This window comes from Anolis sagrei, chromosome 1, assembly GCF_037176765.1.
Source record: "Anolis sagrei isolate rAnoSag1 chromosome 1, rAnoSag1.mat, whole genome shotgun sequence".
Lineage (NCBI taxonomy): Eukaryota > Metazoa > Chordata > Lepidosauria > Squamata > Dactyloidae > Anolis > Anolis sagrei.
Window position 1 is genome coordinate 17474015 of NC_090021.1, and position 13652 is coordinate 17487666.

General features: G+C 42.1%; 1 protein-coding gene across 7 annotated transcripts in view; it reads left to right on the top strand.

Moving 5' to 3' along the window:
* ASB3 (ankyrin repeat and SOCS box containing 3) overlaps positions 1-12892 on the top strand; it is a 65092-nt gene extending 52200 nt beyond the window's left edge. For all 7 annotated transcript variants that reach the window (XM_060754551.2, XM_060754550.2, XM_060754552.2 and 4 more), the window contains 6 exons: positions 1869-2004; positions 3287-3464; positions 4683-4880; positions 6081-6329; positions 8146-8279; positions 12300-12892. In XM_060754551.2, coding sequence (XP_060610534.2) covers positions 1869-2004; positions 3287-3464; positions 4683-4880; positions 6081-6329; positions 8146-8279; positions 12300-12550 — 1146 coding nt within the window. In that variant the 3' untranslated portion in view covers positions 12551-12892. The remainder of the gene's footprint in view (positions 1-1868; positions 2005-3286; positions 3465-4682; positions 4881-6080; positions 6330-8145; positions 8280-12299) is intronic.
* Positions 12893-13652: the final 760 nt, after the last annotated feature.

Consider the following 13652-nt stretch of genomic DNA (forward strand, 5'->3'; position numbering starts at 1 on the left):
CGGACGGTTTTTTGCAGACGCAATAGTGGCCACAAAGAAAGTTTTCTTTGCGGCTTTTATTGCCGTGGCATATGCCCTTAGAAAGGACACAAACCGTGCTCGATTTGACTCGCTTGGGTCCGAGCGCCACACGCTCTCTAGTTCCCTCTTCCTTCGCTTCATCACTGCCAGCTCCTCAGTAAACCAAGGAGCTGGTTTAGCTCGGCTACTTGAGAGGGGACGTTCCGGAGCAATCATGAAAACTATAATGTTCAGCACAAATAAAGCAATAGTAACATTTCATTCAGATGTCATCTGCAGTAGTGGGTCTAGTGCTGGAAATAACAGAAGAAACACACTGATGAGCCGGAATGTTTCCAGAGGGTGAAATAGTTGGCAAAGGCTCTGGAACCAGCTCTTGAGAAACGATTGAGTAGATGGGTATGTTGGGTCTGGAAAAGAGAAGATTGAGAAGTTATATAGTAGCCATACCCGGAAGGCTATCAGTTGAAAAATGGAGTAAGCTTCTTTGCAGCAGAGGATACAGTGAATTCAAATTATATGAAGGGAGATTCTGAGTGTTAGAGGGAGCTGTACAGGGTGAGGCAGCATAACTTCCTTTTTTAAAATGTGCGCCATTCAGTTGGTTGAAGACGTAGCGGAGCGCTGGTGGTCTCGTTCAAGAGGCGGGAATATAAAGTTTTGTCCTGACACAATTCAGTCGTTTTGCCGTTGAGGCCTACTTTTCGAGCGGATTTGGAGTGGCCGGCCCGCTCTCCAGATTTGGCCCCTTGCGATTTTTTTCTATGGGGCTTTTTGAAATCCCGTGTTTATGTGAACCATCCAAGGACCCTACAAGATTTGAAGACCAACATCCAGGAAGAAATTGCCAACATAAAGCCTGCTATGCTGGCCAGAGGTCATGACAAACGCCAGAAATCGGTTTACTCAGTTTATGGAGAATGGGGGACGTCACCTACCTAATTTGATCTTCAAAACTATATAAAACAAAACTTTAGGTATTTGCCTACATTATAAAAAAAATTAATTCTGATTCATACAATGGGTTTTACTAAGTTTTGAAAAAAAGAAGTTATGCTGCCTCACCCTGTATAATAGTGGAACAAATCTGTTTTGGAAGGTAATGCAGTCTCCTTCTTTCCTTTAAACAAAGGTTGGCTGGCTACATGTCAGGAATGATTTAGCTGTAGATTCCTGAACAGGCAAGAGATGATTCTTGAACTTCCTTCCAGTTTTCACTTCAATTCTTCTATGTTGTACTAAAACTTAGGTGCGGGATTTGGATGCAATTGGGCAGCAGCTTGTGCCTTCTGTTTTTGGTCAATTGATGTCATGAGCTTTTGATTTGGGGCATGGCTTTAACATACAAGTATGTGATATCCATGTGTAATGTGATAAGAGTTGGTCAGTGACACTCAGATTTTTGGTCTCAGGTGTTTAAAAAAGTCATGTTGTTGATCAAGGATCCATTTAAACCTCCCTCTGGTGGATATGCTCTGTGAATTGCTGACAATTTAGATGTGACAAATCTGCCTCCCTTGTGGTTCTTTTGCATAAGACAGAAATAAAGCAAATCCCATCCCTCCCCTCGGTTTTTGACAGACACTGAGAAAGTGAGGGAACCTGTGGTGGAGGTTCCTTCTTTGGAGGCTCTTAAACAGAGTCTGGATGGCTATCCGTTGGGGTTGCTTTGAATGCGATTTTTCTGCTTCGTGGGATGGCCCATGAGGTCTCTTCCAACTCTAGGATTCTCTGATTCTATTGGCACTGGCAATCACATAGAATGCCTACCTGCCATATTTAAATACATTCAGAAATCTTTAACTTCTATTGCTCTGTTTAACACAAACCTTTTCATTTCTCTTCAGAGATATCCTGAAATATTGAAATTACTCCTTGACCATGGAGCCAACATAGAATCTGTGGATGACTTTGGGATCACACCTTTATTTGTTGCTGCGCAGTATGGAAAACTGGAATGCTTAAGGATACTTATCTCATATGGTAACTCAGATTCTGTGTAACTATGTGCCTCAGGTGGATTTTCTTGGTGTACGGTGGGGTGATAGAAATTGTAGATGAGCCATTCTGTTGACACCCCTTTTTTTTGACAGCATTCTGACCAAGTAATTGATGTGTATTTTTGTAGTGGAGCTCAGGGTGTCAAGGCCAAAGCACCGAGATGTTTTGATCATCAGAGATAATGATATCATCTGCCACTCTCCTCACTTAGAGAAATGATTTTTTCCAGTAGCAATATGTTATTGTGAGGCATGTGCATGGCCAGCATGATGTAGTGGCATGTTGAGTGTTGGTCTACGACTCTGGAGAACAGGGTTCAATTCCTGCTCAGTCATGGAAATCCATTAAGTACCATTGTACAAGTCACATTGTCCAAGCCTCAGAGAATGGCAGGGACATTCTGTTTTGGACTTTGTTTGAGGCCATGGCCATGGGGAATCTTGATAAATACAATTACTTGAACATTTGGCACATTTCAAGGAAATGGGCTGGGTGGGTAAGGAATGTCATTTTCTATTTAGGGTGCCTATTGAATTCTAGTTGCACAATGTGCCCATGTTGTGTATATAAGGGTCTTGACAGTTCTTCCTTGTTCATGCAGCACATAGTGTTGCAATCTGCCACAGAGCCAGTGTGTTAGCTTGCCATCCTTCTCACTGATGCCACTTCAACTTTTGGCAATGAGTAAGTTCCTCAGGAGAAGTGTAAACTGCAGCTTGGGAATAGTTTCAGAAATAGAATCTAAATATAAACTTAAAAAATCTTACTCATGCTTAAGGCTTCTAATCTCACAGACTTCACCTTTAGCAAATGGTGCTGATCAGCATGAACCAGCACATTGTCCTGAAATGTATCAGTTATTTTAAACATAAAGGTCAGTCTTCAAAGACTATTCATCACATCCACCCATAAATCTCCTGAGCTGTTGCACAACACACTAAACAGAGCTAGGAGGCCAAATTTGAAAGATTCAGGAAGAGATAGCCAAAGGGAACCTGCATGTTCAGTGGGAATATACCGCAGACTATAAGCTACTATAAGATATATAGTAGAAATTCATTGTTCTCATACTGGTTTTTTGAGCATCCGGTGGTATTTGGCAGAACTACATGGCATATTAATCTAATTCCACATGGAGTTTGTGCAGCTAGTACACTTGATAAAATTGAATTACTATAATGGTAGGAATGTTTCTGAGATTTTTTTTTTTTTTTTTGCTAATCATTACCACCTTCTTCATCAGTTTATTAAAATTTGCTGTCAGGTGCAAACGTCAATTGTCAAGCCACAGACCGAGCCACACCACTATTTATTGCTGCCCAGGAGGGCAATGACAAATGTGTGGAATTGTTACTATCCAGTGGAGCTGATCCAAACTTGTACTGTAACGAAGAGGAATGGCAATTACCTATCCACGCTGCGGCACAAATGGGGCACAGCAAGTAAGTTTATGAAAGACTTTGTTCCTGGGTCTTGTTCACTCTGCTAGAAGAAAAGTATGAACTACGTAGATATGCTTGTACATTAAGATCTGGGATGTCATTAGCACAGGTAGTCATTCCATGAATGCAAATTGGAATTAGTCCACGATTTTGTTGTTTCTTCTATAACAGACGAAGCAAAGATATTCCTTGGGTATGCGCAGAGATCTAATATGGGGCTTATCTACATCTTTATTAAAATCTAAGGACAGTTGTCGCAATACTGTGGACTGACTCTGGGGCTGACTACACTATCTGTCTCCATCCTGCAACAGTGGTGGGATGAAGTCCAGGCTGTACACCACAGCCAAACCCAGTTTGCCCCCAACATTATCACCTTACCATTTCTGCCTCTGTTGCTATATCCGGATGGCCATACAGCTCCAGGAGAACTCCTGGCCACTGCCAGGTGTCTTTGCTGACATCAGCAAAGTGGCCATGTAATAAAAGAGAAGGTGGTGGTCAATTCTCCCTCTTTCTCTTTGGTTGCATAGGCACCTTTGCTAATGCCTACAAAGGCACCCGGTGACAGGCAGGAGCTCTGCTTGAACTCCGTGACCTCCTGCTGGGAGGGTGACATGGGTTTCGTCTGTTTCCTTTTGCCTCCAGAAAATTCCCTAACTTTTGGTATTGCTGGTTTACCCCGCATTATGAACTGGAAGTCCCTGGACATTGTTTGGGCATACAGGTTCGACTTGTGGTCCAATGAGAGGCATAAAATCAGCATAGACCAGCTTCAAAGTTTCAGGAATGATACACTTTAATCTCTAAGAATCATGGGAAATGCCTTACACTTGCATAAAGGTAAAGGTTTTCCTTGACGTTAAGTCTAGTTGTGTCCAACTCTGGGTGGTGGTGCTCATCTCCATTTCTAAGCCGAAGAGCCAACATTGTCTGTAGACACCTCCAAGGTCATGTGGCCAGCATAACTGCATGGAGCACTATTACCTTCCAGCAGAAGCGGTACCTATTGATCTACTCATACGTGCCTATTTTCGAACTCCTAGGTTGGCAGAAGTTGAGCCTAACTGCAGGAGTTCACCCCACTCCCCAGATTTGAACCGCCAACCTTGCAGTCAGCAAGTTCAGCAGCTCAGCAGTTTGACCTGCTGTGCCACCTGGGGGTCCGTTACACTTGCATAGAAATAGAAAACCATAACATCCACTGTATATCCACAGAATATTGGAAATGCTTATCTCAGTGACTGACCAGCTCTGTGGCAGTGCTGAAGGCAAAGTGAGTCCTGTCTACTCAGCAATCTATGGCGACCATACAGATTGCTTGGAATTATTGCTCAAAGAAGGCTATAGCCCAGATGCCCAGCCTTGTCCAGTCTTCGGCTGCAGATCGCCCATGTCTCTGGCTATCCAAAAAGGGTATGTTGCTTGTGGTTATTTTGGACTGAAGACACAGTAGTCACAGCAAAGCATAGTGGATGTCCTATATCTAATGTCCTTCAGGATTTCTGCCTTCAGGGAAATGGTTGACTGTTTCCTGACTATAGCAAAAATATTTCCAGATAGGCTACATCCCAATGAGGGAGCAAACATTAGATATAGGAGTTTGGAATTTTTTTGATCTTGGTATCATCCACCACTGCAGATTCTTAAACAACATAATTGCTTTTCTTCTCACAAGTTACTAAATTTCCATTTCTCTACACTTAACTGATAATAAGTTCTATTGCTCTTAGTGATTTATAAGATTGCATGTTTACGTTGCAAAGGTATGCATGTATCTGAAAGTAAGTCCAATTAAACTCAGCAGGGCTTATTTCTAAGAAAGCAGACATGAGGTTTTGCTTTGCGAAAACCATAAGTTCCTGCAGTTCTGGGTCATATGTAGGCACTACAGAACCTTGTCAGGAGCTCCTTAGGGAAGCTCCTCTCTTTGAAGAAGCTTGTTGAACACACAGTTAGACTAATTTCCTCCCTTTCAAAGGGTCTTATCAGCAATCTCTTGTCTCCTGGGGACCTGACATTATTTTTTAATTGAGTCAAGCATATTCTTAATTAGCATGGTTCTCTTTTCCCACAGAAGCCTTCTGTCTGAAATGGCTATTGGTATCCTCTCATAATATCCTTCTCTTGTTTACTTGCTTTTGTGAGCAGAGAATGCTTTTAACATGGCAATAGATAGTGCTTCTTTCCATTTTTAAGCCTTGGAGAGACAGTTAAAATTTTCAGTGATATGAGGGCATGTTGTCTGTGATCCAGTTGGCGATAGGAGATTTTTTAAAAACAGAAATGAATGTGTTAATATAGTACGAGAGTTATCCAGAAAGTAAGGTTACAAGATTTTTTTTAAAAAAATACAAAGAATAAAAATATTTTAATAAAACTTACATGGATTGTAGCATAGGTATTACATAATTATGCCAAATAATCACCATTCAGTTCAATTATTTATTTATTTATTTACTTCATTTGTATACCGCTTTTCTCAGCCCTTAGGCGACTCAAAGCGGTTAACAACAGCAAAAATTCAGAAAGTGTTGGGAACCACTGTATTAAGTTGACTTATTGTATGTCTGCTGACTCACTATATATCTGTCTACTGTTTATTTATTATTATAGATTTGGGTTAATTACTCTTCTTCTCAAGTATGGCATCACTCCTTTGGAAACAGATTTAAGCTGCTGCCTGCACCTGGGAAAGTTCTCATTATTTCAGCATTTCTTGAAGCGGGGTTGCAGGTTTCCAAGTGGGCAGCACTTGGCAGAATTTTCAAAGTGTGCAATTAATGCTGGAGGAAAATATAGAGAGTGGCTTCCTTCTCTCCTTTTGGCTGGATTTAATCCAGTGAATCTTCTCTGTAAGCCTTGGTAAGCATGCATATGAGTGGCTATGTGAACATACATATACATATAACATAGTGTATGCTGCATGCATACATATTTGCATGACCATATGTGGCACATGAGCATTGCTTGAGCAAAGTGAATGCATGAAGGAAGTGTCATACAGATAGCCCATTGTTTTACATTCTGGTATGTGAACTGTATAAACAGAAGATTATTAGGTTCCTGAAACAGAAGCAGGCTAGGAGCAAACCATTATTGGCAGACAGTGAAGTCAGGAGAAAAGCGACAGCAGAGCTTGCTTACAGGAAGAGCATCGCGAGCATCGCACTGATCTTTCAAAATATTGTGTTTGGTGTCAGATTCCAGCTGTGTTGACTCATCATTGAGGGCAGGAGGTCTGAGTCCTTCAAGTAATAAGAGAAAGAAGCCCCATGCTGTATTTCCAGGGCTTTCAAGAGTGGGGGGGAAAGGCATGTACATCGCCCACCCCTGTGTGGGGAATTGCTTTTCTTTGCTGCAAAAGGGCAGAAATTATTTTCTAGCTGAAAATGCTAGGCTCACAGTTGCATTAAAATGATAATAAAAAAGCCATGTATTCCAAAACCAAATATCGTTAAAGGTCAGTGGATGTAGGCAGACTGAGAATGGTTCTTTAACCACTTCAGTCCCGAGTTCTTGCTTTGTAGGCAATTAACATTTCCTTACGGCTAATGAAATTAATCCTTTAATTCGAGTATTTGCATGGGTTTAGGATTCACAACTGGCAGCCTATTTTCTAAGGGTAGTTTAACACCGGGTTCAGTCTAAGTTCAGGCTTCAGGCATAGTTCTGAGCCATTCCAATGAGAGCTGAGGAAAACAGTATGAAGGTTGAATGAAAAGTAATTCCTCCACTTCGTTACTTGGGTTTGGATGGGAATATTTTAATAAATCAAATGCAGAAATAATCCTTAGAATGTGCTCTTTAACTACCACTATTCACTTTTCCACGTAATCACCAGACAATTGGATACATTTCTGCCAACAATGTACACGTTTTCTGAAGAACTCGACACTCTGTTTCCACAACCCATCATGCACAGATCTTCCGATAGGCAAGCAAAGCAATAATGTGACCCACACGTTCTTGTAAAATGCTGATCATGCTTGAAATTTCTCTCTGAGAGAAACGACAATCATCCCAAATAAATCTGTCAACCTTTTGCTTGTAAGACTCAGTGGTTTCTGTCACAGGACGTCCAACTCTTTGTTTATCACGCAAGTCAGATGTTTCCACCTTAACATCTTTAAACTTACTTGCCCAGTGACGCACAGTATTCACATCAACACAATCACCATAAACAATTTGCATTCTCTGATGAATCTCCTTCTGGTGTCAAGAATTCAATGACTGCACATTGCTTAAGTCGCATTGACCGACCGTCTGCACAGGGTTCCATACTTCACATTTTACACTTTAACATCACAACCGTTCAATGCTAAGGCTTCCTGCCAAAATGGAACTGTAAAGGAGAATCTACTGAACAAGCCAGTACCTGGCGCATACCAGTACTGCCATCTGTTGAGGAGTTACGAAGGTGGAGGCATTACTTTTCATTCAACCCGCATACAAATGGGTAGTAATTGTGCTTAATTTCTTTATCCAGAGAATGAATCTGTTGCAGAAATTACTATTATTGTTGTATCAGTATTCCTTTTGTGGTATAATACAACCTGCTAGCTTCCAAACCTTACATGTATGTTGGTTTACATGGATGTGGGTAACCTTGGCCAAAGTGCAACATCAGTCGTTATGCTACATTAGTTCTCATGATAACCAAATTTTGTTTCTCTCCTAGGCTTTGTTGTTTAGACAATGATGCTCTGAACTTCCTTCTGGAGTTTACTAACTGGAAGAGGCTTCCTCCGGATGTGGAACAGATCCTCTCTGCCCGCAAAGAAACTTCCGCCTGGGTGCCCCGTAGACACTTTGGTATGTGAGCCACACAAACTCATTCATTTAAATGTATTCCATTTATTTCATAGCATAAATGGCAAAGGTTTATTAGGGAGGGGGTGGGGTGGGGGTGGTTCTAAGTTTGGGCTGGAAAACTATTATCAATGCTAAGATAAATTAATAAATGAGTAGCAGTCTGAGCTTGGGAATGCTGACTGGGGAATTCTGGGACTTGTAGTCCAAAGACAGCTGTTTAAGTTTTGTGTGTAAGCCAACTTTATATATATATTTTAAAAAAATCTAAACTAGAGGTAAAGGAGGTAAAGGAGTTCCTGCCTCATTCTTTGAATTCTTCATTCTTGCAGTCTCACTCTTCTGTGGGCTCCGTTTTCATGATGGAAATACCATCAAACACAGGTGGTAATATGATGGAGCCCTAGTAAATTTCTAGACAGGACATATTTGTTGAGTGTGAGTGTGGGTAGTTGAAGCTATGAGTACTGGTCCACAAATATGGGGGTCATGCTGTATATCATACCAGAGGCGCAGTGGGTTAACTCTTATGTCAGCAGGACAGCTGACTGACAGGTCAGCGGTTCAAATCCAGGGGGAGCAATTGAGCTCCCTCTGTCACCTTCAGCTCCCCATGAAGGGACATGAGAGAAGCCTCCCACAAGGATAGTAAAACATCAAACATACAGGCGTCCCCTGGGCAACGTCCTTGCAAACAGCCAATTCTCTCACACCAGAAGCAACTTGCAGTTTGTCAATAGCTCCTGACATGAAAAAAACAGCAACAACTCAGCAATGAGCATCTTTAGCAGCATATTTAAAACAACATAAATTAAAACTATGCAGGTTGTTCAATAAAAGGTACAAACCTTAAAACGGGTGTCAGACTCATTTTCATCGAGGGCCACATCAGCCTTGTGGTTGCTTTCAAAGGGCCATTGAATCTATGGATGGAGAAACCATGGATACAGAGGGCCAACTATATATATTTTTGACATTATGGTTGATGCTCTTTAGTTTTTACCTGATTTGTGTCCTTAGATGTTATTGAACGACAAGCCCCTCACTTTTTATTATCCGCCATGCCGATGGGATAATGGCAATTGCAGCCCAACAGCACTTGTGACTCTAAGGTTGAAGGAAGGGTAAAAGGCCATTTTAAAGTGAGACATCATCTCCACAAGCCTTGTAATGGTAAAGGTAAAGGTTTCCCCTTGACATTAAGTCTAGTTGAGTCCAACTGGGGAGTGGTGTCCATCTCCATATCTAAGCCCCCCACTTTTGATTGCCCATAGATATCTCCAAGGTCATGTGGTCAGCATGACTGCATGGAGCCCCATCACCTTCCCGCTGAAGTACTACCTATTGATCTACTCACATTTGCATGTTTTCTAACTGGTAGGTTGGCAGAAGCTGGGGCTAACAACAAGAGCTCACTCCATCCTGCAGATTTGAACCGCCGACCTTCCAGTCAGGAAGTTCTGCAGCTTAGTGATTTAACCTGTTATGCTACTGCGGCCCCAAGCCTTGTATCTAAATTCAAATAACGATCAATCAAACTGCAGCTTAATGTATTGTTGAAGGCTTTCATGGCTGGAATCATTGGGTTGTTGTAGGTTTTTCGGGCTATATGGCCATGTTCTAAAGGCATTTTCTCCTGACGTTTCGCCTGCATCTATGGCAAGCATCCTCACTACCTTTAAGATTGCTTGCCATAGATGCAGGTGAAACATCAGGAGAAAATGCCTTTAGAACATGGCCATATAGCCCGAAAAAACCAACCCAAAACTGCAGCTTTCCAGATGTTACTGAATACAACTCCCATCAGCTCTAGTCATGGTGTCTAATGATGACAAATGCTGGAGGGCCACATAAAATGACATGGTGGGTCGAATTGCCCTGTGAGCCTTGAGTTGACACATCTGCCTTAAAACATAGAAACCTTTAAAAACAGCACCAGATGGCATTAAAAAAAACAGTCCCGGCCATTTATCAAAAGCCTGATGCCATAAAAATGTTTTAATTTGCTGTTCTAAGGAGAATAGAGGAAAGGGCCACCCTTTCTTCCCTGGGGAAGCTGCTCAGAAGTCAGGGAGCGGCCACCAAAGAGTCTCAGAGCAGAAGCGTTCAAGCAACTTGGCCCTTCCAATTAGGCTTCTGAAATCACGGTGCTGTTGTCTTTTTATAAACCATCCAATGGCCCCGCTTGATCCTACAAAAGGTCATCCAATTATTTCTAGCAGCAGTGAGACTGCAGACCACCCAGTGGGCAGGGAGATAGTGCAGATGCTGTGCGCAATCATCGGTTGCTAACTAGAGACTCAGGAGAATGAAATCCCTTTAAAAAAATAATAATGGAAAGGTTAGCCCAGACTCTGACTGGAAAATGCCTCTTCTCTCTTGTGTGCAAGGCCAGCAAACATACGGAGACAGCTCAGCCTGAGTATTTGTTTAATTAACTTCTCTCCATCGGTTTGCTGAATAGGCATTTCCCCCATTATTTATCCTCTATTGCCTGCCTTAAAAATGCTTCATTTTAGTCTGAGGGTTTTTAACAACAGTCTCATGTGTGGCACGGTATACCTTTTTTCTTTAGTTAGAATCACTGTGAAAAATGAATGGCGACTTAACATTTGTTAACACAGTTATGCATTATAGAATCATAGAAGAGACCTCATAGGTCATCCAGTCCAGCCCCATTCTGCCAAGAAGCAGGAAAATCACATTCAAAGCACCCCTGACAGATGGCCATCCAGCCTCTGTTTAAAAGCCTCAAAAGAAGGAGCCTCTACCAAATTCCAGGGCATAGAGGTCCATTACTGAACAGCTCTCACCGTTAGGAAGTTCTTCCTCGTGTTCAGGTGGAATCTCATTTCCTGTAGTTTGAAGCCATTGTTCCACATTCTAGTCCCCAGGGCAGCAGAAAACAAGCTTGCTCCCTCCTCCCTATGACTTCCCCTCACATATTTATACGTAGCCCTCATCATGTCTTCTCTCAGCCTTCTCTTCTGCAGGCTAAACATGCCCAGCTTGTTAAGTCGCTCCTCATAGGGCTTGTTCTCCAGACCCTTGATCATTATAGTTGCCCTCCTCTGGACACCTTCCAGCCTGTCAACATCTCCCTTCAATTGCAGTGGCCAGAATTGGACATAGTGTAATTCCAGGTGTGGTTTGACCAAGGCAGAATAGAAGGGTAGCATGACTTCCCTTGATCTAGTTATCATGTTGATTCAGTTGATACATAATAAAAATATGTATTGTTGAAGGCTTTCATGGCCAGAATCACTGGGTTGTTGTAGGTTTTTTTTTCGGGCTATATGACCATGTTCTAAAGGTATTCTCTCCTGATGTTTCACCTGCATCTATGGCAAGCATCCTCAGAGGTAGTGAGGATGCTTGCCATAGATGTAGGCGAAACTTCAGGAGAGAATGCCTTTAGAACATGGCCATATAGCCCGAAAAAACCTACAACAACCCAATAAAAATATGTATTGTTTTTCCTCCTTTTATTATAAGAAATGTTGGAGACCATGGAAGGACTAGATGCCAGACCAATGCTTCCTATTTTATTTGCAGGAGATGAGAGGCTAAGTGGGGTGATGGTAGGCTTTAGCCTAGGATGATGTGGTCAAAATATGGTCTCTAGGAGCTCGGACCCTAGTTTTGTGACCCCTGAAGCCCCCCCCCCCCCCCCAGTCCCTACTCCAATTTGGAAGACAAAAGACACTTCAGCACTATTTTTGAGCAATTTTTGCCCATGTTGAAAACGCACAAATATATCCCAATTGATCTCCACAAGCTCCAGTTTGAGAGGACAGAGAAAAATAGAAGTATTTGGGCTTACCCAAAGTAAAGGTATGACCAACAGGCAGGATGCAGAAGGATTTGCCTGCCCTGAGGGAATGAACTCCATCTCCTGATTTCAGCTGTGAAATCTCTCCTGCAACCTCTTGTTGAGTCTGTTTTGTCTGTCGGTCTTTGGCGCTGAGTGCACCCTTCTCGGTAATTGTGCTTCTAATGAATTGTTTTTCTTTCTTATGACAGAATGTATCCCTTCCTTGTCGCATCTTTGCCGTTTGGAAACCCGGTCACTTCTAACAAGCGATCGCTTACGATCAGACCAGTTTGTCCACCAGTTACCATTACCTGATTGCCTGCAGAACTTCTTACTTTACTCAGACATATTGCATACATATGACATTTCAGAACATTGGCTTAAACTGTGGGAAACATATGGAGAAAATTCTTCACAGTCTTCCTCCAGTTCGGACAATACAGAGAGAAGAGGAATGTAAGGACTGATACAAGAAGATTGTTAAGGTGCTAAAAGCTACAGCTGTGGTGAAGACCAAATGGTTGAATCTGAATGATGGTTTCTGCAACAGTCGACATCTCTGCTGTTGAGCCTTATGGACTGTGCTCTCTATAGAGATTTTTTTTTTGTATGGGTGCCAGCAAATAAGTTTTTAAATGCTGTTTTCTGTTTGTTCAGTGTTCGAATGAATGAAAACTGGAGGATAGAGAAGTAAATGTTATTGATCACTTCAGAATAAAGAAAAATGTCTCTGTAAATGTATTAAACTGTTGTTCACCTTTAGAATTACAAATGGAATTAATAAAGATGTTACTGCGATGGATTCCACTCAATAGTCGCAATCAATGGAGTATCACCAGGTAAAGAACCTTGGTTATTAGGGCTAAGACAAAACATGACCAGGACCTTAGTGTCTGCCAGTTCCAGTGCCAAACAGGATTGGCAAGTGGTTCATCCTTATATGAAGTGGTTGGCCACAGTAGTCCACACTCTGGTTATATCCCGAATAGATTACTGCAATGCACTCTACGGAGAGTTGCTTCTGAAGACTATTTGGAAGCTTCAGCTAGTCCAACGTTCGACAGCCAAGTTGCTCACGGGAGCGGGATACCAAAAGCGCACAACGCCCTTGCTACGCCAGCTCCACTGGCTGCTTATTAGCTTCCAAGCATAATTCAGAGTGCTGGTTTTGGCCTATAAAGCCCTTAACGGTTCTGGCCCAGTTTACCTGTCCGAATGTATTTCCCGCTATGAACCATCTAGAACTTTAAGATCATCCAGGGAGGCCTTGCTCGCTGTCCCCCCACCATTACAATCGCAGTTGGTGGGGAGATGAGACAGGGTCTTCCCTGTGGTGGGCCCTCGGCTATGGAATTCCCTTCCAAGTGAAATTAAATCTGCTCCACCTCTTCCAAAAAAAGTGAAATCCTGGCTGTGGGTTCAGGCCTTTGCAGACTAGACTGACTTGATGGCAAAGCTATGGTTTTTAATGGACTCTGATGGACTGCTTTTAGGACAACGACTTAAATTGGTGATTGTTTTAATGTTTTTATAATGCTATACTGTTTTTACTTAATATGTAT